Raw genomic sequence first — 22,960 nt, forward strand, 5'->3', positions numbered from 1 at the left:
CTGCATGGCTTCTTTCAAGCACATATAGTAAAATGTGAGGAGAGAGAAATGATTTAAAGATGGAATTTATAATATACAGTGAAGACTAATAGAAAAATTTGGAAAATTCTCAGCCTGGCCATATAAAGAATTTAAAAGCATGTTTGGGAGAGAATAAGAAGGATTTGGCCAAGTGGTCATTTGCTGAAAAGATTTTTCTGGCTAGAAGAAAGCCGAGTTCTATTCATAAGACAATGGGAGAATGACCTGGAAGACATTTCCCAGATCATGGAGGCAAGTTAGGACCTTAAGGGCAAGGCTTCTAGAGAGGTGCCTGACAGACCTCAGCATTCACTGCCCTGTGCTGCCTCATAACACTTGTCTGGGAGAGCTACGGGCACAAAACTCCAACCTGTGAGAGCTGCTCAGGAGTGAACTGAGATAAGCAAAGCTGTGGAGGTGAGGCTGCCTGGGGAATTGGGGGCCCAATCCCTGACCCAGTGGGTCTAGAAGGTGGGACATGGAGTCAAAGACTATTCTCAACCCTTAGGATTTAATACGGTTTGCCCTGCTGGGTTTTGGACTTACTTAAGGCCAATTGCCCCTCTTTTCTTGCCTATTTTTCCCAGGAATGGAAATGTCTATCATATGCCTGTCCCACCATTGAATTTTAGAAGTAGGTAACTTGTTTTGATTCCACAGGCTCATGGCTGGAGAATTTGCCTCAGGATGAATTGTGCCTTGAGTCTCATCCATATCTGACTTGAGTGAAACTCTGGACTTTGGACTTTTAAGTTGGAGCTGGAATGTGTTACAGTGTGGGGACTACTGGAATGGAGGAAATGTATTTTGCATGTGTGAAGGACATAAATTTGGGGGCCCAGGGGTGAAATGCTATGATTTGAATGTGTCCCACAAAGTTCACCTCGTTGGAGGCCTGGAGGTATTGGGAGGTGGAACCTTTAAAAGGTGTTAGGTCATGAAGGCATCACCCCCATGGATGGATCCATGCTGTTATCACAGGAGTGGGTTTGTCATCACGTGAGTTGGTTTCTTTTAAAAGTGTGAGTTTACTCTCTGTCTCTGTCTCCCTCTCTTTGCCCTTCTGCCATGGGATGATGCAGCAAGAAGGCCTCTGCCAGAGGCTAGCACCTTGATATTGAACTTTCCATCCTCCCAAACTGTGAGAAATCAATTTCTCTTCTTTATAAAGTACCCAGTTTGTGACAGTCTTTTATAGCAGCACAAATAGACTAAGATAATCGCTGAAGTTGTATATAATTTCTCCCTCAGATATTATTTAGTTTCAACTAATTTCTTGGTTCATTTCTAAAATCACTCAGGTATTTCAAAAGAGATACAGTTGAACAAGTGGGCATAAATAGCATATCAGTTACTACCCTCACACTGGCAAGAACCAGTCTGACTAGTACCAACATCCTTTACATTAACATATGAAGGGCAAGTTCTGGCAAACTAAAATCCTTTGCAGTTCAATTCTTAGACTTATTAGATAAGAGAACACAGGTGTTTTATACCTTGACTCCAGTAGTGCTTCAGGTATAGATTCCCCTGGTACCTGTGGACAAAACAGAGAATAAGATACAATCCATATTTGTATATTTGTAAGTGGTCAAACCACTACTCTGCCCATTGAAAGACTATAACGCATGCCACAGATACTTTTCCTCCTATTCTGAACAAGATTCTGACCAATATTTTTCTCACATACTTGGATGAAGAGACTTTTAGTTTGGATTTTAATATTCACAATCTGTAAATTCTTCCTCTAGATCTTCCACAGCTAAAGATACAGATGGAAATTTGTTAGGCAAAGAAAATGCAAAAGGAGTAACAATATCGGTCTGTGTTTGCATAATAGCGAAGGAGAAACTCTCTTGTTACCCATCACCCTACATGGAAAAGTAGAGTCCATAGCTTTTGAAAAAGAAAAAAATATTGAGTGACTGGACTAGGTGAAAGGAGCAGGGCTGGTCTTCATGGAGAGAGGGACAGCTGATACAATATTAGAGGTACTTCTTTAGACTGGAAGACAGTCTATAATTAAGATACCAAGCAGGAAAACTGAATATATCCAATGACACAGTCAGAGAGCTTAATGTTCTTGAATAACATCCAAAGTGAGAACAAGAGTGTGATAATGGTTTAATTTTGTTAAAACTCTGGAATGTTTGATTATGTTCAATATGTATTAATTATAAGCTAGTTATATGGGCAAAAAAGTTAAGGTATTTTCAGACTTAAACTGTTGATGGTATAAAGAAATGCAAAAGATGTTAAATTAGCTTAGCTAATTTTTAACAATGTTGCCCAGGCTAGTCTTAAACTCCTGGGCTCAAGTGATCTTCCTGCCTTTGCCTTCCAGTGTGCTGGGATTACAGGGGTGAGCCACCATGTCCAGCCTATAATTTCTTAAAATGTATATTTCTTGCCTTACTTTGATCAGTAGAAGCCTTAAAATAAGACCTGGTAAGATGGTTATCACTGACTGGGTCCTAAACTCAGGGAGAAGGATTTCAATGTATCATTGATAGCTATAATATTTGCTCTAGGTTTTTTTTTTAAAAAATACTATCTATCAGGAAATAGAGTATTTCATTTGATTCCCAGTTTGCTAAGAATAATTGTGAACAGATGCAGAACTGTATCAAATATTTTTCTGAATGTTTCTCCTTTAATCTGTTAATGTGTTGAATTACCTTAATTGGTTTTATAATGCTTCATTATTGGGATCTCATTGACTCTTTAATCCGTGGTAGTTTGCTTTGTTGTCAGTTGAACTGCTCTTGCTAAGTTAACTAAGTAGTTCCTTGGTCCTCAATCCAGCTAGTAAGTGACTTATCATTAATATCATGAAGTACTGATTACCTTCCTTGTAACACTCCTTGCTCTTAGTTGCTTTGAAATCCTAGTCTCTTGGTTTTCCTCTTCCTTCTGATGACTTCTTAATTTTTCCTTTGGTTTCTTTATCCTCTGGTGTTCCTAAGGACCCTTGGAGCGCCTACCTCTTATAAAATCAAATATGTGTTTATGTTCTCCAAACCTCCACATGTGGTCCAAATTTCTTTTCTGAGCTGCAGTCACGAATATCAAAGTGCCTACTTCAACTTTCCACTTGGAATGAGTTTACAGATACTCCAAAATGTTCAAAACAGAACTCATCTTCCAACTTTTCTTCTTTCTCCTACTTTTTGGATTCTAAACCTATTCTTCCTCCAGTGATTCCCTCAGGTCACAGTACTACATGCATTCAGGAGTGAAAGGAGAGCCTAAATGTCATCACAGACTCCTCCTCCTTTTTCTAGCCTCCAAATCCATCACACAGACTATTGATTCTTTCTCCTAAATATTTCTCATAGTCATACATTTCTTTCCATCTCTAGACACTAATTTGGCCAAAGCCATCATTCTTCTTATGATATTGCTACATTTCTTCATTTTCATTCAGCCTTTCTCTGTCTCATAAACTCCCTCCTTTCTCTTTCTTTGTCCCTCTCTTCCTTTCCTCTTTCTCATTCTCTTTCTTCCCTCTCTCTCTTCTTTCTTTCCTTCCTTTCTTGTTTACTCTTTTTCTCCTCCTTTCTTACTATAATTTTAAATATCTGCCCTAAATGAAAATATTTTCGTTCATAGGAAATAACTTACCAGTAGTTCTTTATACAACATCATTCTTAAAATATACACTTTTAAATGTTAATTAATAGAATTTAATTGAGGAGTATGACAGCAACATTAAAAAGGTCTAAGTTTTAAAAATGATTTCATTCATTTTTTGGGTTAATTTGGCAAATTCTATTACTAATTTCTAGTAATAGAATATCTGTTTGCTGATCATAAACCAAGACACATAATCTGTAACTGTGAGTTCAATTATGATGCATTGGTGGTTTTGTCAAAATAATTGTTCCTAGAATGTAGAACAAATACTTTTGTTTACTCTTTCCTTATTTCATCTACAACAATTTTCTACCTGTCTATTAAGGCTAAATTGGTAGCAATATATCTCTGGCCAAAAAAAAAAAAAAAAAAAAAAAAAAAAAAAAAAAAAATAGAACATATATAAGACCAAGGTAAAAAGCAAAACTATGTATAATTTTGAACAAGTTACTCTAAGATACCTGAGGAACATTTAGACTGAAATATCAGTAGGACTTTAATTTCAAAAAAGAAGTTTAGGTTTTAGTGTCTTTTGGATATTATTCTATCAGTTCAAAATATGACTTGAGTTTCCTCATGAAATTCTAAGTATTTTTCAGATCCAAGGCAAATGTCACCTCCCTTTTCCCCCCGACAGTAGTGTTTGTAGTTCCCTTTTCTGATTTAATAGTACATTTGATTCTTGATTCTGTCTAATTGCTTTTTTTTTTCTGTTTTCACTATTTTATAGACTTCTTAATGCTTTTTTTGTGGTAAATATGTTGCATTTGCATAAGGTCAGAAGCAAAGCAGTCACTTATAAAATATATTCCTTGCATAATAACAACATTATTAGATTATATCTACAGCTTCCTCTGAAAAACAATAAAGATATTTGGATCCAAGTGGTGTAGTATTTCAGGTGAGCAGAAATGTACAAATCAGAGAAGGTGGGCGGGATCTAGCCTATATTTGCATGTTAATATACTTGACCTTATCCTTTCAGTCATTACCACAAGTGGAATGTTTCAGCCCATGCCAGTGATAAATGGACACAGAAACTGTTGGGTTTAGAATTCAGTAACTCTTTCAAAGAAATGAAAACACTTTCGTGAAGGTATGTGAGACTGCATTCCTTGGTAGATCTTTTGGGATTAAGATCAGAATTATAGTAAAAACAGGCAAAGACTTCCTTAAGTATATGAGACTGTATCCAACAGCAGAAGGTTCTGATCAAGACTGGAAGTGCAATAAAAGCAATGAAGATAAGTATCAGAAAAGAATGCTCTTCTGCAATAGTTTGATTGTAAATTTATTAATGACGCAAAGTATTAAAAACTTGGATTTTTTTGGTCTCTGGAAATGGCCACCGAAATGGACAAAATCTTTCTGACTCTGGCAATAGTGGAATTCATCATCGGCATGCTGGGGAATGTGTTCATTGGACTGGTAAACTGCTCTGAAGGGATCAAGAACCAAAAGGTCTTCTCAGTTGACTTCATCCTCACCTGCTTGGCTATCTCCACAATTGGTCACCTGTTGGTGATACTGTTTGATTCATGTGTAGTGGGACTTGCTCCACATTTATATGCCACATATAGAGTAGGAAGACCTGTTACTATGCTTTGGCACATGACTAATCACTTGACCACCTGGCTTGCCACCTGCCTGAGCATTTTCTATTTCTTTAAGATAGCCCACTTCCCCCACTCCCTTTTCCTCTGGCTGAGGTGGAGGATGAACAGAGTGATTGCTATACTCCTTACATTGTCTTTGTTCTTACTGATTTTTGACTGTTTAGTGCTAGAAATGTTTATTGATATCTCACTGAATATAATAGATAAAAGTAATCTGACTTTATACTTAGATGAAAGTAAAACTCCCTATGATAAACTCTCTCTGTTAAAAATTCTTCTTAGCTTGAACAGTTTTATCCCCTTTTCTCTGTGCCTGACCTCATTGCTTTTTTTATTTCTGTCCTTGGTGAGACATACTAGAAATTTGAAGCTTAGTTCCTTGGGCTCTAGAGACTCCAGCACAGAGGCCCACAGGAGGGCCATGAAAATGGTGACGTCTTTACTTTTCCTCTTCATAGTTCACTTTTTTTCCTTACAAGTGGCAAATTGGACATTTTGCATATTGGGGAACAACAAGTACACACAGTTTGTCATGTTAGCCTTACATGCCTTTCCCTCGTGCCACTCATTTATTCTCATTCTGGGAAACAGCAAGCTGCGACAGACAGCTGTGAGGCTACTGTGGCATCTTAGGAACTATACAAAAAGACCAAACCCTTTACCTTTGTAGACAGACTTTCCAGAAGCTTTTCTAAGAGAATAACTCAATGAGGAGCATTTGGGGATCACTTCCACTGTGTTTTTGTTTTGTGTTTTGTTTTGTTTTGTTTTTCCTACTGGGTTTCTCTAAGAATTTTGGAACATAAATGAAATCCCACCAGGCTGCTTTTGATGGTAATTCACACATTGCTAGTCGATACCATTTTAAAAGTAATCATTTTTGTTTGGAGCATTGGCAAGCAATATTTTAGCCTCACATATTATTTCAAAAAATCTAAATTATTTAATTTTATATGCAAATGATAGGTAATTGCAACTTGTGGAGAAAAAAGTGTGTGATTCTTTAGAAAGCAAGATAGATTATAAACTTGAATGGGTAAAAGATATACAATGTGGGTAGAAAATCTATTTAAAAACTAAAGTCACAGTAGGAAAAATACAGACTCATAGCTTCAAAGCCAAGCTTTTTTTTTTTTTTTTTTTTTTTTGAGACGGAATCTTGCTCTGTCGCCCAGGCTGGAGTGCAGTGGTGCGATCTTGTCTCACTGCCACCTCTACCTCCTGGGTTCAAGCAATTCTGTCTCAGCCTCCCGAGTCTGGGACTACAGGCACACATCACCACACGCAGCTAATTTTTGTATTTTTAGTAGAGATGGGTTTTCACCATATTGGTCAGGCTCGTCTCGAACTCCTGACCTCAGGTGATCCACCTCTCTCAGCCTCCCTAAGTGCTGGGATTACAGACATAAGCCACTGTGCCTGGCCCCAAGCATTTTTTTAAAATGAAAAAAAGTGGTATATTTTTGTTATTAGAAGTCTTATTGATAACAAGGAAATACGATGATTATATGAGAAAAGGATGATTTGTAGTATGAAAATAAATTATCTTTAAATGGAAACTGGAAACACATGATTTAATGCTGATGTCCATTTAAAGCCCCAAATAATAAACATTTTGATGTTCCTAGGCACTTGCTAATGTTGCTAAATTCTAAGACATGCAATAAGCATTTTCAGAGAGGCAGAAATCAGTTTCTACCATGTTATGTAACAGAACTAAAATTATAGAGTTTTATCTCTTTTTTTTTTTTTTTTTTTTTTTGAGACGGAGTCTCGCTCTGCCGCCCAGGCTGGAGTGCAGTGGCCGGATCTCAGCTCACTGCAAGCTCCGCCTCCCGGGTTCACGCCATTCTCCTGCCTCAGCCTCCCGAGTAGTTGGGACTACAGGCGCCCACCACCTCACCCGGCTAGTTTTTTTGTATTTTTTTAGTAGAGACGGGGTTTCACCGTGTTAGCCAGGATGGTCTCGATCTCCTGACCTCGTGATCCCCCCGTCTCGGCCTCCCAAAGTGCTGGGATTACAGGCTTGAGCCACAGCGCCTGGCCAGAGTTTTATCTCTTAATTCACAATTATACTCACATTGCTACTATAAAAAGATCATAAATACATTTAGAGGATGATTGTGTTTGTGTTCGTTTATGTGACATGCATTTTGTTGCAATCTGATCACTGGATTTCTTAGAGGAAAAAATAGTAACAATGTTAGCCAGGAAGGCACAGAAAGCAAAGTGACGTTGTTTACAGAATGTTGCAGGTTTATTGTAAATTTTAGACAAGCATATGTATACATAGTCCTGCCTTGACTATGATAATCTAAGATTAGATAAGGTAACTATAGGTTGTATATAAGGTTAGGGGTGGGAAATTTTACTAAAAATTTTTGAATATGATGGCATAGATTAAAACATTGTACAGAAGCTGTATAATGAAATTTTTTTTACCAACGAAGGATACCTTTTAGAATTTACTTTCGATATATTCTTTATATTGTGCTAGAGTACAGAAACAAAAATATGCTATTAAATACTGATAAATGCATGCTTGTAAATTAATCTTGATGAAGCTATAGGTGAGGGCACCACTGCACAGCTGTGCTCTGGAGCCAGAAATGATGTTAGAATTATTAATACTTCCCCCTCCCCATATGCATCAACTGAAATTGTAAGTACATCTGAGCTATGTGGTATCATGTATAAATAACAGTGATGATGATAGTTTTAATAATAATATAGAATCTATTTTCTTAGTAATTTGCCTTTTACAAAATAAAATGTACATATATTATTTTAATCACTAATTTAGTATTTTATCAAAGATTATAATTAAAATTTTCTTGCCTTGATAAAAGGTAATGTGCAAATCAAGTTGCATATATTTTAGACTTAGATATTGAATTTATTTTAAATATTTTTTAATATAAATGACTTAACTTTGTACTATTTACAAGATAACCCAAAACAGTATTTTTTATATTTTTGTGTCAGTAAACTTTTCTTTGGTAAGCAATTGATCCAATTCATGGGCAACCTTATTGGTAAATTAATACATGTCTAACTAAGAGTAACACATGTTTAACACTTAGTAGGCAGCAACCCCAGGGAGATGGGACTACAAGGAACAGGGACCTATTCTTCACAATAGAAGCAAAACGAAAGTAAAACTAGTAAAAGCAGCCCAGGACATATTCTGGTTATTGCAATTGATATATTGTAATCTGTATTTGGGGTGTGTGTGTGTGTGTGTGTGTGTGTGTGTTTTGAGATGGAGTCTTGCTCTGTCATCCAGGCTGCAGTACAGTGGGGTGATCTTCGCTCATGTCATATTAGTAAATATTAAACCTCTTCTCTTCTCTTCTTTTTGAGATGTAGTTTTGCTCTTGTTGCCCAGGCTGGAGTGCAATGGCACAATTTTGGCTCACTGCAACCTCTGCTTCCCTGGTTCAAGCGATTCTCCTGCCTCAGCCTCCCGAATAGCTGGGATTACCGGTGTACACCACCACGCCTGGCTAATTTTTGTATTTTTAGTAGAGATGGGGTTTTACCATGTTAGCCAGGCTGGTCTCGAACTCCTGACCTCAGGTGATCCACCTGCCTCGGCCCCCCAAAGTGTTGGGATTACATGAGCCACCATGCCTGGCCAGTAATCTGCAAATTTGAATGGCAAATGAGAGCAAGCTCTGCACCTCCACTTTCTCCCAAAAAAGGCCTTTGTGGGAATTTAGCAGTCACCAAGCCACAATCCAAGAGCCATGCCCAACACATGCACTGCCACATGCACCATGGAGAAGAAAGACTGATGTGATTATGACCTACCCTGGGACGCAGCTGTTGGGGAAAGAGGGAGATTATCACTCATTTTTATAGACTCCCACTAACCTCACTTGTCAAATAAATGCTCATTTCAACATTCTGGGTGTAATCATTGTGGTTATTTCAATGCACACAGTCGGGTAATTTATAGGAGAGGAACAAATAACCTGTTTCAACTGCTGAAATTGGCTTGTCTCCAACCCATAGCTCTAGTTCTGAAGGCAAATAAGAGACAAATCAAGTATAACAAGGCATGTTTTCTTAAATCGTACTGTATGTATACATCAGGTAGAAACCCACACCTATACTGATTTCCAAGAAAGAGGAGCACCAGTTTCCTCACTCTCTCAGGTGGTTTATCTGTTATGTCTTAGTAGGTGGCTTTTTCTAGCAAAATCTTGATTAGACGCATCTTCTTTGAGCCAGGGTCATGCTTTAAGGGGTGTTTTCTTTTTTAAAAAAAACTTTCATTTTAGTTTCAGGGGCGCATGTGCAGGTTTGTTATACAGGTAAACCCATGTCATGAGGGTTTGTTGTACAGATTATTTCATCACCCAGGTACTAAGCCTATTACCCAATAGTTATTTTAGGGGGTGTTTGTATATTCGCACAGTTGTTTTTCTTTCATTCTAGACACCAGATGGTATTTTGTCTAGAGTAGGACATAGATTACTCTAATTATGTAGATTGAAAAAATTGTGATTATTAACTTGGACTTTGAATACAACTCACAGTATATGGGACTTGTGGTTTTTATACTTGTTATTGCATCTTTTATTTTTAGTTTCTTCAGTGTAACTACAAACTCAAATGTTCTTTAATTGCTATCTCCTGACTGACTTGTTTTCTGTGTTTGTCACAGTTAAGCCATGCCTGTCAATGGAGTCTTCTTCTCAATTAGCCTTTATATGACTTACAAAGCATTTCTGAAAACATCAGTGACGTTTTCAGATAGGGCTATCTTGCTTCTTGTGTCACAAAATCTAGTTCTCTAGCCATCTTCAACTCCCTGGGCTAGAAGTAGTTCCTTTTCATGAAGAAAAGTACCAAGCCTCCCCCATCTTGGGTGGCAGACCAGCATGTTCCTTTTGATTCTGTATGATTTCTTGATTGAACTAGAAAGATTACAGAACAGTGCTGGGTTTTTCAGGATTAGAATAGAAATGATTCATAAGTTCATATATGAATGTAACATTTTCTCTAATTTTAAGGAGGTACTTTCTTTTCTTGCTCTGATACTTGTTTCACAGTCAAGCCTTACTCATTTTCTCCTTTTGTGTGCTGCTAGTGGGACTGCCAACTAAGTTAGCACTAATTCATTTAACAAATAGTTATGGAAGACCTACTATTATCCAGGCCCTTTATGTTCTGTGAATTGGAAATATACCAATCAACAACAACAAAAAAGTCACTTATGTGGTTATTAAGAGAGTTGCTGGCCAATTTGCCAGTCAGCATCAATACTGGCTGAATAGAAACACATTGTCAGAGAACAAGGCAGGCAAAATCCTGTCCTGTCCTCAGAGAATCATAGATTTGCAGCTTTTGCGTAGAAAGATTTTTGCCTGGGTTTGGGAGTCACTGTAAGACATACATCAAGAGCCTCTCAGTGAGTGCCAGCAATGTATTCCAGACCAATTAAGTAATAAAAATCCCTGGGGGTGGCCCACAGGCATCAATGTTTTTTTACAGCTCCCACATTAACTGCAATGTGCAGTAAAGGTTGAAAACCATTGTATTAGAGTTCAAAATAATACAAATAAATTATGTAATATATTTTACTGTGGATATATTTTTATGAGACAAAGGATTTTACCAAAGGAAGAATTAATGAAAAGAATTTCCCTCCTACTCTCTGTCTTATTTTTTTTGCTATTTTCCATCTTTTTTACTATGTTTTTCAATTCAGTTGATAAGAGCTTATTCGGAATCAAATAGCCAGGAAGGCATTGGAAACCAAGCTCAAAAGTTCAGTAAAACAGCTCAGATAGAGGAATAATTTTGGTTTGTTTGCATACGCTTTTACATAATTGTGTAAAATCATCTCCCTTTTTGTCTGTTTCTTTAAGAAATCCTAAAAGCTTCAAGACCCAAGCCAACTGTCATTATCTTCATGAAACTAGAATTAGTTATTGGCCATAGATTTTATAACACCCTCCTCTGTGTTGTAATTACATTTTGATCAAACTTTGATTACATTCAGTAGTAAAAGCACATTTAATGTTGATTTTTTTCACTACTCTGTGAGCTTTTTGATGCTTCTTTTTATTACACTTAATTCATCTAAAGTAGAATCGGAAATATGATGGAGTTTAATGAAACAAATGAATAATGCACATATTATAGAGGTTATTTTTAGATAATTCTTTTAAAATTAAAATATTCAAATCCAAATGGTATTGACTTTCAGTTGAGGAGGAAATTACAAATCAGTGTAAAGAAATCTGTTGGGTATTTGCATACCTGACTTCACCCTTCTAGATGTCCTCACAAATTGGAAACTGCTGACAGTACCAATGATAAGTTGGCCCATTTACTATATTTACTGTTTAACTTGTAAGTCAGTAGCTGATTAAAAATAATGTTAAAGTTTTTTTTTTTTAATTAAGATATGTGAGACTGGATCTTCTTGCACATATTTCAGGCCTACTAGTGAGATGAATATTAAAAAAACCAGAAAGATATTTTGTGAAGATAAGTGAGATGGCATCAAACAGAAGATCATTCTGAGTTACTGTAAACATTTTAGATATAAATCTGAAAATCATCAAGTTGGATATTACTCTGCAACATTTTGACAGCAAAAGTATCAGTGAAACATAGTATTAGCTTTCTGGATTTGCTTCTACAGAAATGCCACCTGGAATTGGAAATACCTTTCTGATAGTAATGATGGGAGAATTCATAATCTGAATGTTAGGGAATGGGTTCATTGTACTAGTTAACTGCATTAACTGGTGAGGAGTCAAATGATCTTATCAGCCGACTGCATCCTCACCAGCCTTGCTATCTCCAGAATCAGTCAACTTTGGATAATACTACTTGATTCATTTTTAATAGCATTATGGCCACATCTATATGCCTTCAACAAACTAGTAAAATTTATTGGTATTTTGGGGGCACTGACCAATCACTTAGTTACCTGGCTTGCTGCCTGTCTTAGTGTTTTCTACTTCTTTAAAATAGTCAATTTTTGCCACCCCTGCTTCATCTGGCTGAGATGGAGAATTAGCAGAGTGCTACTTGTACTCCCACTGGGGTCTTTGTTCCTACTGGTTTTCAACCTTGCATTAACAGGTGGACTTAGTGACTTGTGGATTAACAGCTACACAACTTATGAAAGAAACTCAAGTTGGTCTTTAGATGTAAGGAAAATTCTATATTGTAATGTCTGGATTCTTGCCAGTTTGATCTACTTAATTTCCTTTCTTCTGTCCCTGATCTCACCGCTCCTTTTAATTCTGTCCTTGATGAAACGTATCAGGAGTTTGCAGCTCAACACCATGGGCCCAAGGAATCTCAGAATGAAGGCCCATAAGAGGGCCGTGAAAATGAAAATGAAAAAAATGATGGTGTCTTTCCTCCTCTTCTTTTTGGTTCACTTTGCTTCTCTCCTACTAACAGGTTGGATTTTCCTTGTACAGCAGAAATAGCAGGTCAATTTCTTTGTCTTGTTGACATCAATTATTTTTCCTTCAAATCACTCATTTGTCCTAATTTTGGAAAACCACAAGCTGAGACAGACTGCTGTGGAACTACTGTGGCATCTTAAGTGCTACCTAAAACGAGTGAAAGCTTTAGCTTCGTAGACTTTTCCAGATTTTTCTATATTCCAGGGGAATTAATGAGAACACGTTGAAGATGTATTTTAGCATGTGTTTTTCACCCGGATTATTTTAAGGTATAAGTGAGCATCACAAAATTTCCCTAGAATGGCCTATAAATGAACAATTTACTCATAAAGTCAGCCAATGTAATACTAGATTTTTAAAAAAGTAATTCTCATTGTCATTTTAATATTTGCTAGTAACAAGGAAATATTTGAGACTTAATATAAATATAAAATATATAATGCAACATGTTTTATTTTATATGTGCTGGCAAATGTGTGATGACATTCATATGTGAGGAAAAAAAAGTAGTATTTGGAAATGGTTCTAAATACCATTAGAGCCTAATATCTACTCCAATTTTTATAACACTAAGTAAAAGGCATTAAGAACTAAAAATGTTGAAAGCATATAATCTCATAACAATAGATGTAACTTTTAAAACAAAAGATAATTCTCTCATTAGGACCCTAGCTAGGAATTCAAGCTATCATACTTTTGTAGGATAAGTGCAAAATCAACTGAACTTCTAAAAAGAAGTTGAATACTTATCCCTATGTCCATAATGATGCTTCTATTTTTATAGGCTCAAAACCACACTTTGACACAAGATCTCTGTGTGTGTGCACATGTGTAATGATATATTTTTGTCATACCACGAATACTAGTGTGTCACATCAGAGAAAACTAACACAACCAACTCACTAAGAATAAGAACATAAAGGAAAATTTATAAGACAATGTCACATATTTGCATATATTTTAGGCATGTTTGCATTTGTGTATAGTTCTAGGTTGACTTTTACAATAAAATAATTTAAAGTAACTGAAAATGTATACAATATATAGTCTTAAGGCCAGTCTTAAGACATTTAGATTTTTAAAACTTCATTCATTCTTAGATACTGTGTAATAAATTTCCTAATGATTATCATGGACATTATCTTGCTTTAGAAAGGGCAACATTAAAATCACATTGACTATATTTAGGTTCAGATCGTGAGGATAATTTGGTTTGGAATTATTCCTTTCACTAAACAAGTTAAATTCCCTTCCCCGGCCGGGCGCGGTGTCTCAAACCTGTAATCCCAGCACTTTGGGAGGCCGAGACGGGCGGATCACGAGGTCAGGAGATCGAGACCATCCTGGCTAACACGGTGAAACCCCGTCTCTACTAAAAAAATGCAAAAACACTAGCCGGGCGAGGTGGCGGGTGCCTGTAGTCCCAGCTACTCCGGAGGCTGAGGCAGGAGAATGGCGTGAACCCGGGAGGCGGAGCTTGCAGTGAGCTGAGATCCGGCCACTGCACTCCAGCCTGGGCGACAGAGCGAGACTCCGTCTCAAAAAAAAAAAAAAAAAAAAAAAAAAAAAAAAAAAAAATTCCCTTCCCCTTTTCCTTCCCCTTCCCCTCCCCTCGCTGCCCTCCCCTCCCCCTCCCCTCTCCTCCCTCACTTTCTCCTACTCTTCCCCATCCCTATTCCCTCCCCTCCCTCTCTCCTCCCCTCCCCTTCCCTTCCCTTCGAGATGGAGTTTTGCTCTTGTTGCCCAGGCTGGAGTGCAATGGTGCAATCTTGGCTCACCGCAACCTCTGCTTCCTGGGTTCAAGCAATTCTCCTGCCTCAGCCTCCCAAGTAGCTGGGATTATAGGCATGCGCCACCACGCCTGGCTAATTTTTTTGTATTTTTAGTAGAGACAGGGTTTCTCCATTTTGGTCAGGTTGGTCTCAAACTCCCGACCTCAGGTGAGGATTACAGGGATGAGCCACTGCGCCTGGCCTAAACTTTTCTTTAATGATCAAGATTCAAAAGATTTAAACAACCATGCACAATCCTTGCTTCTAGTGAGTGGGACTTAGAAGTAAATGTCTTATTAGGATTAAGTCCTCACATCTCAGGTACTATCCTTGGAGAGATGAAGCTATATGGAGCAGAAACCTATTCCAGATAATAAAAGCACAGAAAATGACTATTAAACGATGAAGGCTGGGAGACAGTCTGGGACTGTGGCTACCACTGTATTGCATTCTCCCTATTACAATGACATTTTGAGATTAAGCTCTGCACCATCATTTTCCATAATAAAAGCCTGGGTTGGAGATGCAAGCCACGATCCAAGACAACCACGACTCTTACATCCAAAGCTAGTTGCAGGCAATCTGGAGAGAACTGTATCCTATCCTGGGAACAAATAATTGGGAAAAGAAAATGATTGACTTTTTTTTTTTTTTGCCAACTGCTTTCTCCTCAAGTAAGTTTATAGTCTTGATGTCATGAGAGTTTTCGAGTTCCCCCGTCTCAGTTTGGTCACACAGTTGATTTATAGAGGAGCTGCCAATAACCTGAATAACCTGTTTCTAATGCCAAAAACGGCGGATGCCTGAGCCCTACCTTAGGCCCAGAACTTAAGATGAGAAGATATTTTGGGTGTGCAAGCCATGTTGTCCTTAGCTTTACTCAAAGAAAACATCCTAGTGAAAATATGCATGGATCAATACATATTTCAGAGGGCGTGATAGTCTCTGGTGAATCTCTGATAGTTCACATGGTTTGCTGCTGCCCTTAATTTCATGTCCTTTGAGCTAGAAACTTCCTTAATTAAAATACAGAAACAAGGAGGCCATCTGCAAAATCCATACTTCCAGTCCACTCATCTGCTACATTGCTTAATGCTGGGTACAATGACCTAGGCCCTGAGCTAGATAATTGCCAAGAATAAATCTTCATTTAGAAAACTGATCAGATGGTTGGTTTGATAAATTCAGAAAAATGTTAGGCAATATTTTTTTGGGAAGGTTATTTGTAGAAGAAATCCCAGGTGACTGATAAACTATTTTCAATTTTAGCTATTTTGAGGGGCACCAATGTAGATGCAGCTTCAGAAGACAAAGGCATTATCCTGACTTGTACATTGCCACCTCTATTCCTTAGCCCCATGTTTAATAAATGAACCAGTTCTGGAAATAATTTACGTTCCCTTTTATATAGATATAACCTGGCCTCTGAACTTTGAAGCTTCTATTAATTATTTTCCTTTTAGACTTCAGTTTGAGATACTTTTGCAGTTTTCGAAAAACCATTAAAAAGTGAAAATGATCTCTTGAACAACAGTTCTTTTTTAACTTTAAACATCTTGTATCTTTGGCTTTTTGTTTTTTGAGACAGGGTCTTGCTCTGCAGCCCTGGCTAGAGTGCAGTGGCATGATCACAGCTCACTGTTTTTTGTTTTGTTTTTGTTTTAATCTGCTGAACATAATCTCTAATTCTCTGCCAATGATCTTAGAGCCAAGACACTCTAGTTACAATATTTCATTATTTGGCTGTGTGATTGTTTTTCTCCTTCTTTTTGGTTGATGAAAAGTTGTACCCAACTTCCTCACTAATAACATGAATGATCTCCGTATCTCTTTATTGTTCATTGATGCATTCCACTATTTTACAGTGGCTAAGTCCATATTCTTGGTGTTGAAAGTCATGAAGATGGTGATGACTTTGTAATGTTCATTGCAGATTCCTAATCAGGACAGAAACTGGCAGGGATGTCCTGCAATTAAACTACTAAGACTTCCATAGTTTCTTCTTTTCATTTGTAGTAGGCTCTTGGGAAGGTCCTTGGGCCTTTTAGTTTAGCAATGCCAAGAGCATTGCTGAAATTTGTATTTGTAAGGGTAGGGGGAGGTTTACTGAAATTTTGAAAAGATTCATGACCTGACCTGGTGGTAATCCTGCTGAACAAATCCTATTTAGTTTGTTCATACTGCTATAAAAAATACCATAAAATGGGTGCTTATAAACAACAGAAATTTACTTCTTACAGTTCTAGAGGCTGGGAAGTCCAAGATCCAGGCATTCACAAATTTGATATCTGGTGAGGGTTCATTTCCTTGTTCATAGATGACTTTTCCCTATAATTTTACATGGCAAAAGGGGTAAGGGAATTATTTTGGGGTCTCCTTTGTAAGGGCACTAATCCCATTCATGGGAGTTTCATCTTTATGACCTGATCACCTTCCAAAGGCCCCATCTCCTAAGATCATCACTTTGGGGGTTAGAATGCCAGTATGTGAATTTTTGGGGGGCACATTCAGACCATAGTACAAGTGTTAAAACTGCATGAAGAATCCCTGCACTCAAGGTAGCCCAAGAAATAGACTAACATGAATCAATCCAACCCAATTATTGGGAATTCTCATAGTTCTTGCAGAGGTTCTTTCCTTGGCCCATTTTCTTGGAACTTCCCAAACCTAGTCTTTAGACTACTTTCCATGCTCAAACTTCCAAGTATTAGGATATTCCTTCCCCTCATCTTTTGTCCCTGTATTCCTCTACTTTCATCCTACTCCTTTATGCTTCTGCATGTAACTTTATTTTCTTCTTGACTCTATCAAAAGCTACTGATGTCCTGCCAGAAAGATCACCCATTAAAAGCAAACTGCAAGATTTTCTAACAAAATTGAGTTAGGGATTCTCAGGACAGGAACAGACATGGCTTCAAATTTAAGATTGTCTGATCTCTACTCTGGGTAGCAAAGAAAAGTGTTTTCCTTCCATTCTGAGGACAATGCCCTTCCTCTCTCTCCCTTTGCTTCCATATCCCTCAATCTCACCACTGTCTAATAAAATAAGCCAATAGATTTAAGGCTGCAGAGAGTATAAAATACTTGAACTTACATAACAAATCATGTTAAATATTTATATTTTAGTATGAAAGACCCTCAATAGTTACATTAAAAAAAGTAACTATTACCCAGGTAATAGTTCTGTCCAGAAATTTGAGAAACAGGATTATCTGTAATTATCTACATATTTAAGAAAATTGCACTCCTTATGAAATATATCTTTAGGAATTACTGGAGATTCATTTGAGGTCTGGTTGGTTACCATGACCTTAGGAAGTTACTTAACCTCTCTAAATCCGTTTGCTTCTTTGAAAAATGATAAAAATGTTTTCCTCACAGGGTATATGTGAGAATTATGGAGCTCATGTATATAAACACTTTTTCATAGTTTCTGGCATTAAAAACTCAATATATATTTTTAAATGATGTTGACGGTAATGATATGCTGTTTGTCACCACATGTATTTTTATCCAGAAAAAAAAACAAAAACAAAAACAAAAAACTTTTCCTCTATCCCTTAGGTTACATACATTGCTATGTTCACCATTTTCCTTTTATAGCTAAAATAAACTGTAACACATCATTTCCCTTTTTTTTGTCAGCTATATTTCTTAAGTTTTGTATTTACTGATAATAATTATGCCACCTATGTCTCTGCTTTTTCATGCTTGAGGGATCTCTGGAACAATCAATGTGCATCATGGTCTGAAAAAACCCAATTTATGGGCAATAAAGTGAATCATCTTATCATCAGGGACAAATATATCTGTTTCCTTTATTGACTGCTGACTATGTAGAGCATACCAACCAAATTGCCATTCATCTATCCATCCAACAATATTTATTAGCTATTCCGCACTGGGCAATGCTCTAGGATTGGGGATAGAACAGTGAACAAACAAAATCCTTGGCCTAATGGATATTACCTGGAAGCGTGCCAGGAAGAATAAACTCACTTGTGAATTACAACAGTAACTGGTTTATTCAGGTCAAAATCTTGTTTTGTCTCCTGAGAACTTCACTGAATTGCAACATGTAGGTGGCAAAGTATACCTCAAGAATTAAGAGCAATTGTGAATAAACGATAAACCACAGAGCTTACATTTACCTCCTAATATAGACCCATATTTATGTAAATAATATGTATGCATATTTACATTTATGCAAATTACATAATTACACATTCACATTGTAAATATGTAATTTTTACATATTTAAAATGTAAAAATGTAAAAATTACATATTTACATTTATGTAAATATGCATATATATTAGGAGGTAAATGTAAGCTGCAACTGTATACATATATAGTAAGTGGTAACTGTGTACATAGTTACTACTTACATTTATATATGTGTATGTACATATATGTATATATACAATGCACACACATACTGTTACTACGGGGTGTAAAATTGAATAGGATATAGTGTCTTCCCTCAAAGAGTTGTCAATTATGTTGGAGGATATAATAAATACAAAGTCTGTTTCTTCGGTTTAACAAATGATTGATGTGAGGAAAAAAGTTGTAGGAACATGTTCACATAGTCACCCAAATGGAGCATCCTACTCTGTCACCATTTCAGGATTAAGACTAGACAGTCTTCTGTGTTACAAATTGGGACATTAGTGCTCTGCGAAACAGTGATGTTCACCATTCTAAATCCCTTGGTATTACTATTTCATTTATTAAACTACACTTCTGATATTTTAGATTAAAATGTTTTGGCTTATTGCCGTCTAGGAAACCTGTCTTGAATATATAAAACAGACAGCTGATGCACAATCAGGGAAAAATAAGGCAACCTATGAAAATGGCCTTATGGATTAAAATAAGTGAGCTCCTATATGGTCAGTGGAATCCAGGAAAAATTTAATGGAAAAAGTGTCATCTAAGCTTAGCTTTAAAACAGAGTATCTTCAAGTAGAAAAGGCATAAAGGAGAATATGCCCAAGTGGAGTTTGGCTGGAGACAACGAATAAAGACTAGAAAGAACAATTATCCAAGGCCAGACCTGGTGTTGGAGGGGGCAAGATCCTTACTACTTAAAGACATAGAACAACTAACTGTTCGCTGGGCGCAATGAGTGGAATATAGAACACTGCATCTAGTTTAAAACTTTACCCTTCTTAGTGGTTTATTATTTTTTTCTGAAAAAACATGTGTATACTACTTTTACTGCACTTTTCTATATCAGATCTTGATTTAAAACTTTACCACTCTTAGTAGTTTATTATAGTTTTTTTTTTTTTTTTAAATCTGGAAAAAACATGTGTTTACTACTTTTCCTGCACTTTTCTGTATCAGATCTTGATTGGCTCACCACCATTACACACACACATCTCTCTTCTCTTCCATCCTCCAGGTTGTAGAATCATTTGTTGTAAAATCAGTATTCAGTATTCACATAATTATGACAGACTTTACATGACTAGTATTGTTCATAGTTGAGGTATACAGTGTAGTTTTTAAATTTTTATTTTTCTCAGGGTTCAAAATTACATGTTCTATTTTCTTAATTTTGAAAAATATGCAATCACTACTTTATCCCCACTCTATGGAAAAATGAAAGCTCTCTAGGCTGTATTCAAATACGCCAGGTACTCTATCAATTTTTATTTTTTGAAATATTCTACCTGAGCGCTCCATCTTTAGGCATTTCCTGTTGACTTCATACTGTTCTCCCCTACCACTCTCCCTCTTTAATATATTACCGTTTTAGAAACTTTATGGCTACCCTGTAATAAAAGTCGTTCCACACTCAACAACAGACAGTACCTTTCAAGTTCCCACTTTATAAGGACAGAACCACCATTCCATTTATTCCCGCCGCCCTCCTTCAACATTCCCACCTGTATTTCCGGCTCTCTTTTTAAAATATGGTAAATAACATTTGCATTCCACTTCGTAACCATAATTATGTACTTAAACAATAAAAACCATAACAACATTTGTATTTTACGATTATTTAAATGTTATTCACTGAACAGCCAAGCTTTGTGCTACTATGGGATTTCCTTTTCTGCGGTTCCAAGCCTCGATCCACGACGTCCTGCCACAGGAGCATTGCAATAGAGCCCATTTTCTCACACTCTCACCATTAGTTCAAAAGCTTGCAGCATTTTGTCTGGTACTTGGAGGATGCTTTTCCTGTACAGTTTTGCTTTTTTTCACTGAAAGTTTCTGATTATTATTATTTTCTCTTGTGGAATGAAGAAGTATGTACCTTCTATATCACAATCTTAATACCTTCAGCTCTTACTCATTCAAATCTTGCTTACAATCCAGTCCAGTACTCACGGTTTACTGATTTGCTTTTTCCTGAAAATTTTAGCCTTCTGTTTTGTTTTGAAATAATGCAACCTCTGCGCTTTGTCACGTCCTGAAATTCGTCAGGTGTTTTAGGATGCACACTTTCTTAGATCTTTTCGAGGGTGTTAACTGCAGTTCTGTTTCCGGAATCGCGTATTTTCTTTCTAGGAACTGTAGGCTCTCGGCGGCCCCCAGAGGAGCTCTGCTTGTAGCGAAGAAAGAGGCCGCGAACAGCGCCTGAGCGCTAACGCGAGACTGTGGGGCTCGCCATTCGCTGCTCCGCCGCGCCGCAAGGGACCCTGGGAGTAGGCCATTATGCTAGCCCCTGAGGCCGTTAGGCTTAGTCACGACTCTAAATGTGTACCTGCAATCGGATGTTGAGGATCACCGAGCCCGCGACGTAGAAGTACGGGAAGTTCATGCGCAGCTGCCAGGCCAGCTCGAAGAAGGCGAGCAGGGTGCGGGAGAGCCCCTTGCAGAAGACGCCGTACGAGGTGGGGGCCGCGGCGGGGCTTGAGGCCCTGACGGCCAAGGAAGACTGAGCCGCCGGGGGGGCCATGGGCCAGGTGTCGCCGCCCGCCCAGCGTCTGTACCGAGGGTTGCCGCAGGGCCCACGGACCCCCTAGCGACGGCTGGGACCGGCGGGACGGTGGGCAAAGCGGCCCCCGTCACACCCAAGCTTGCCGCTGCAGCTGCTGGGTCCGGTGCGGCGCGTCGCCCCAGGCGCCGCTGGCGCTCCGCCCCTTCCTGTCTGCCTCTCACTTTTGGCATTTACCGTTTAGAGCTCAACTGGTGGTTGATCTGGAATAGGATGTGTTATATAGCATGTACGAACAACCATGCAGATATTTCCACTTTAAAATGAAAAAAGCTAAGCGAGATGTAACTTGCTCTAGGGCACAAAATTTGTAAAGTCCAAAACTAGATTAAAACTTTAGTTTGTCTGCTGTGTTCTGTGGGATGTTAGCTAGGAATCTTACCCTTTTGATTTCATAACATTAATATTAGGGCAAGATTATTCCTAAGCCAGTAAAGGCACAAGATATCTGTATTCATAATATACCATAGGCATAAAGGATCACAATCTTAGTCTTTGGATTTTTTCTATGTATTAGGAATATTTAAATTGCAAGTGACAGAAATGATAAACATTCAAGCAAAAAACTAGTAGACACGCGTATATACACACGGACATACATACAAAATCATATTCCCGTCTATGTAAACCCTTAAAAAGTTCAGATTAGCTATGGAAGCTTCAACTATTTCTGCATGGAGATGCATCTGTGAAACCCGTGGCTAGGCTGTAAGGGCTAGAATACTACTCTGTACTTCCAAACTCTTAATACCCTTAGAGTAACTGCACAGTGAATCTCTAATAGCCACAATACTTTTGCTATTTAAATGACGCACATTTCATTACCTTCACTTATCTCCCATTTTAACTAGACAGCCTTGTATGTTTTAATCTTAACACGTCTTCATTCATGGATTATTCAGATGTGTGATTTCTGATCATGACATTAAGATTACAGTCTTGTTCTGAAAAGCATTGTTCAGATACCACACATCGCACCGTGCACTGCATGTCTAGCAGCTATTCAAAGCACAAGTTCAGTACCCTAGAGTACCTCTGTTTCTATATAGTCTACTGATGATATGACTGGTAGAAATAACATGCCATTGAGAAATTTATAAAAATTAATTTTGTTTTCCCAGCCAGTATTTCTTCTTTTGCTACTTTGCTGTACCAATACCACTACCTGGAGATAGTACTTACAGGAATTACTTACGACAACTTCTAAAATACTGGTATACAGACTGAAGAGCAATGCAAAATAAATGATCCATTCCAAGAACTGGGAGAAGTTATGTAATTTCAGTTCACAAATATAATTTACTCCCTTTGAAAATTGAAAGACTAATACATAGAGCCATTCAGGGTCACAGGAGTCATTACGTTCCTGGATTTTTCATTTCCAAATATGTAAAGCTATGTGGACTCTCTCTCTCTTCTGTTCCTCTTTTGTGCCACCCTTTATGCCCTACTTGCTCCAGCTCTGGGTAACTCCATGAAAACTTTGTCTTCCACCCTGAGACCGTGGGGAAAATAGCAG

The 22,960-nt window shown here is 37.6% G+C and overlaps 2 protein-coding genes across 6 annotated transcripts in view; one reads left to right on the forward strand and one right to left on the reverse strand.

Annotated features, from left to right (window-relative positions):
* LOC105465902 (small integral membrane protein 10 like 1) overlaps window positions 1-21,575 on the reverse strand; it is a 295,615-nt gene extending 274,040 nt beyond the window's left edge. For all 5 annotated transcript variants that reach the window (XM_071072209.1, XM_071072207.1, XM_071072210.1 and 2 more), the window contains exons 1-2: window positions 21,208-21,575; window positions 1,518-1,558 (exon numbers count right to left, since the gene is read on the reverse strand). In XM_071072209.1, coding sequence (XP_070928310.1) covers window positions 1,518-1,558; window positions 21,208-21,402 — 236 coding nt within the window. In that variant the 5' untranslated portion in view covers window positions 21,403-21,575. The remainder of the gene's footprint in view (window positions 1-1,517; window positions 1,559-21,207) is intronic.
* On the forward strand, window positions 4,999-5,943 carry LOC105465900 (taste 2 receptor member 42). The gene has a single exon (XM_011714550.3). It carries the CDS (start codon window positions 4,999-5,001, stop codon window positions 5,941-5,943), a length of 945 nt encoding a protein of 314 aa, XP_011712852.2.
* Window positions 21,576-22,960: the final 1,385 nt, after the last annotated feature.

This window comes from Macaca nemestrina, chromosome 10 (genome assembly GCF_043159975.1).
Source record: "Macaca nemestrina isolate mMacNem1 chromosome 10, mMacNem.hap1, whole genome shotgun sequence".
Classification (NCBI taxonomy): Eukaryota; Metazoa; Chordata; class Mammalia; order Primates; family Cercopithecidae; genus Macaca; species Macaca nemestrina.

Excerpts from the sequence above, each read along its gene's own strand:
- LOC105465900 (XM_011714550.3), top strand. The coding sequence starts at position 4,999 with ATGGCCACCGAAATGGACAAAATCTTTCTGACTCTGGCAATAGTGGAA.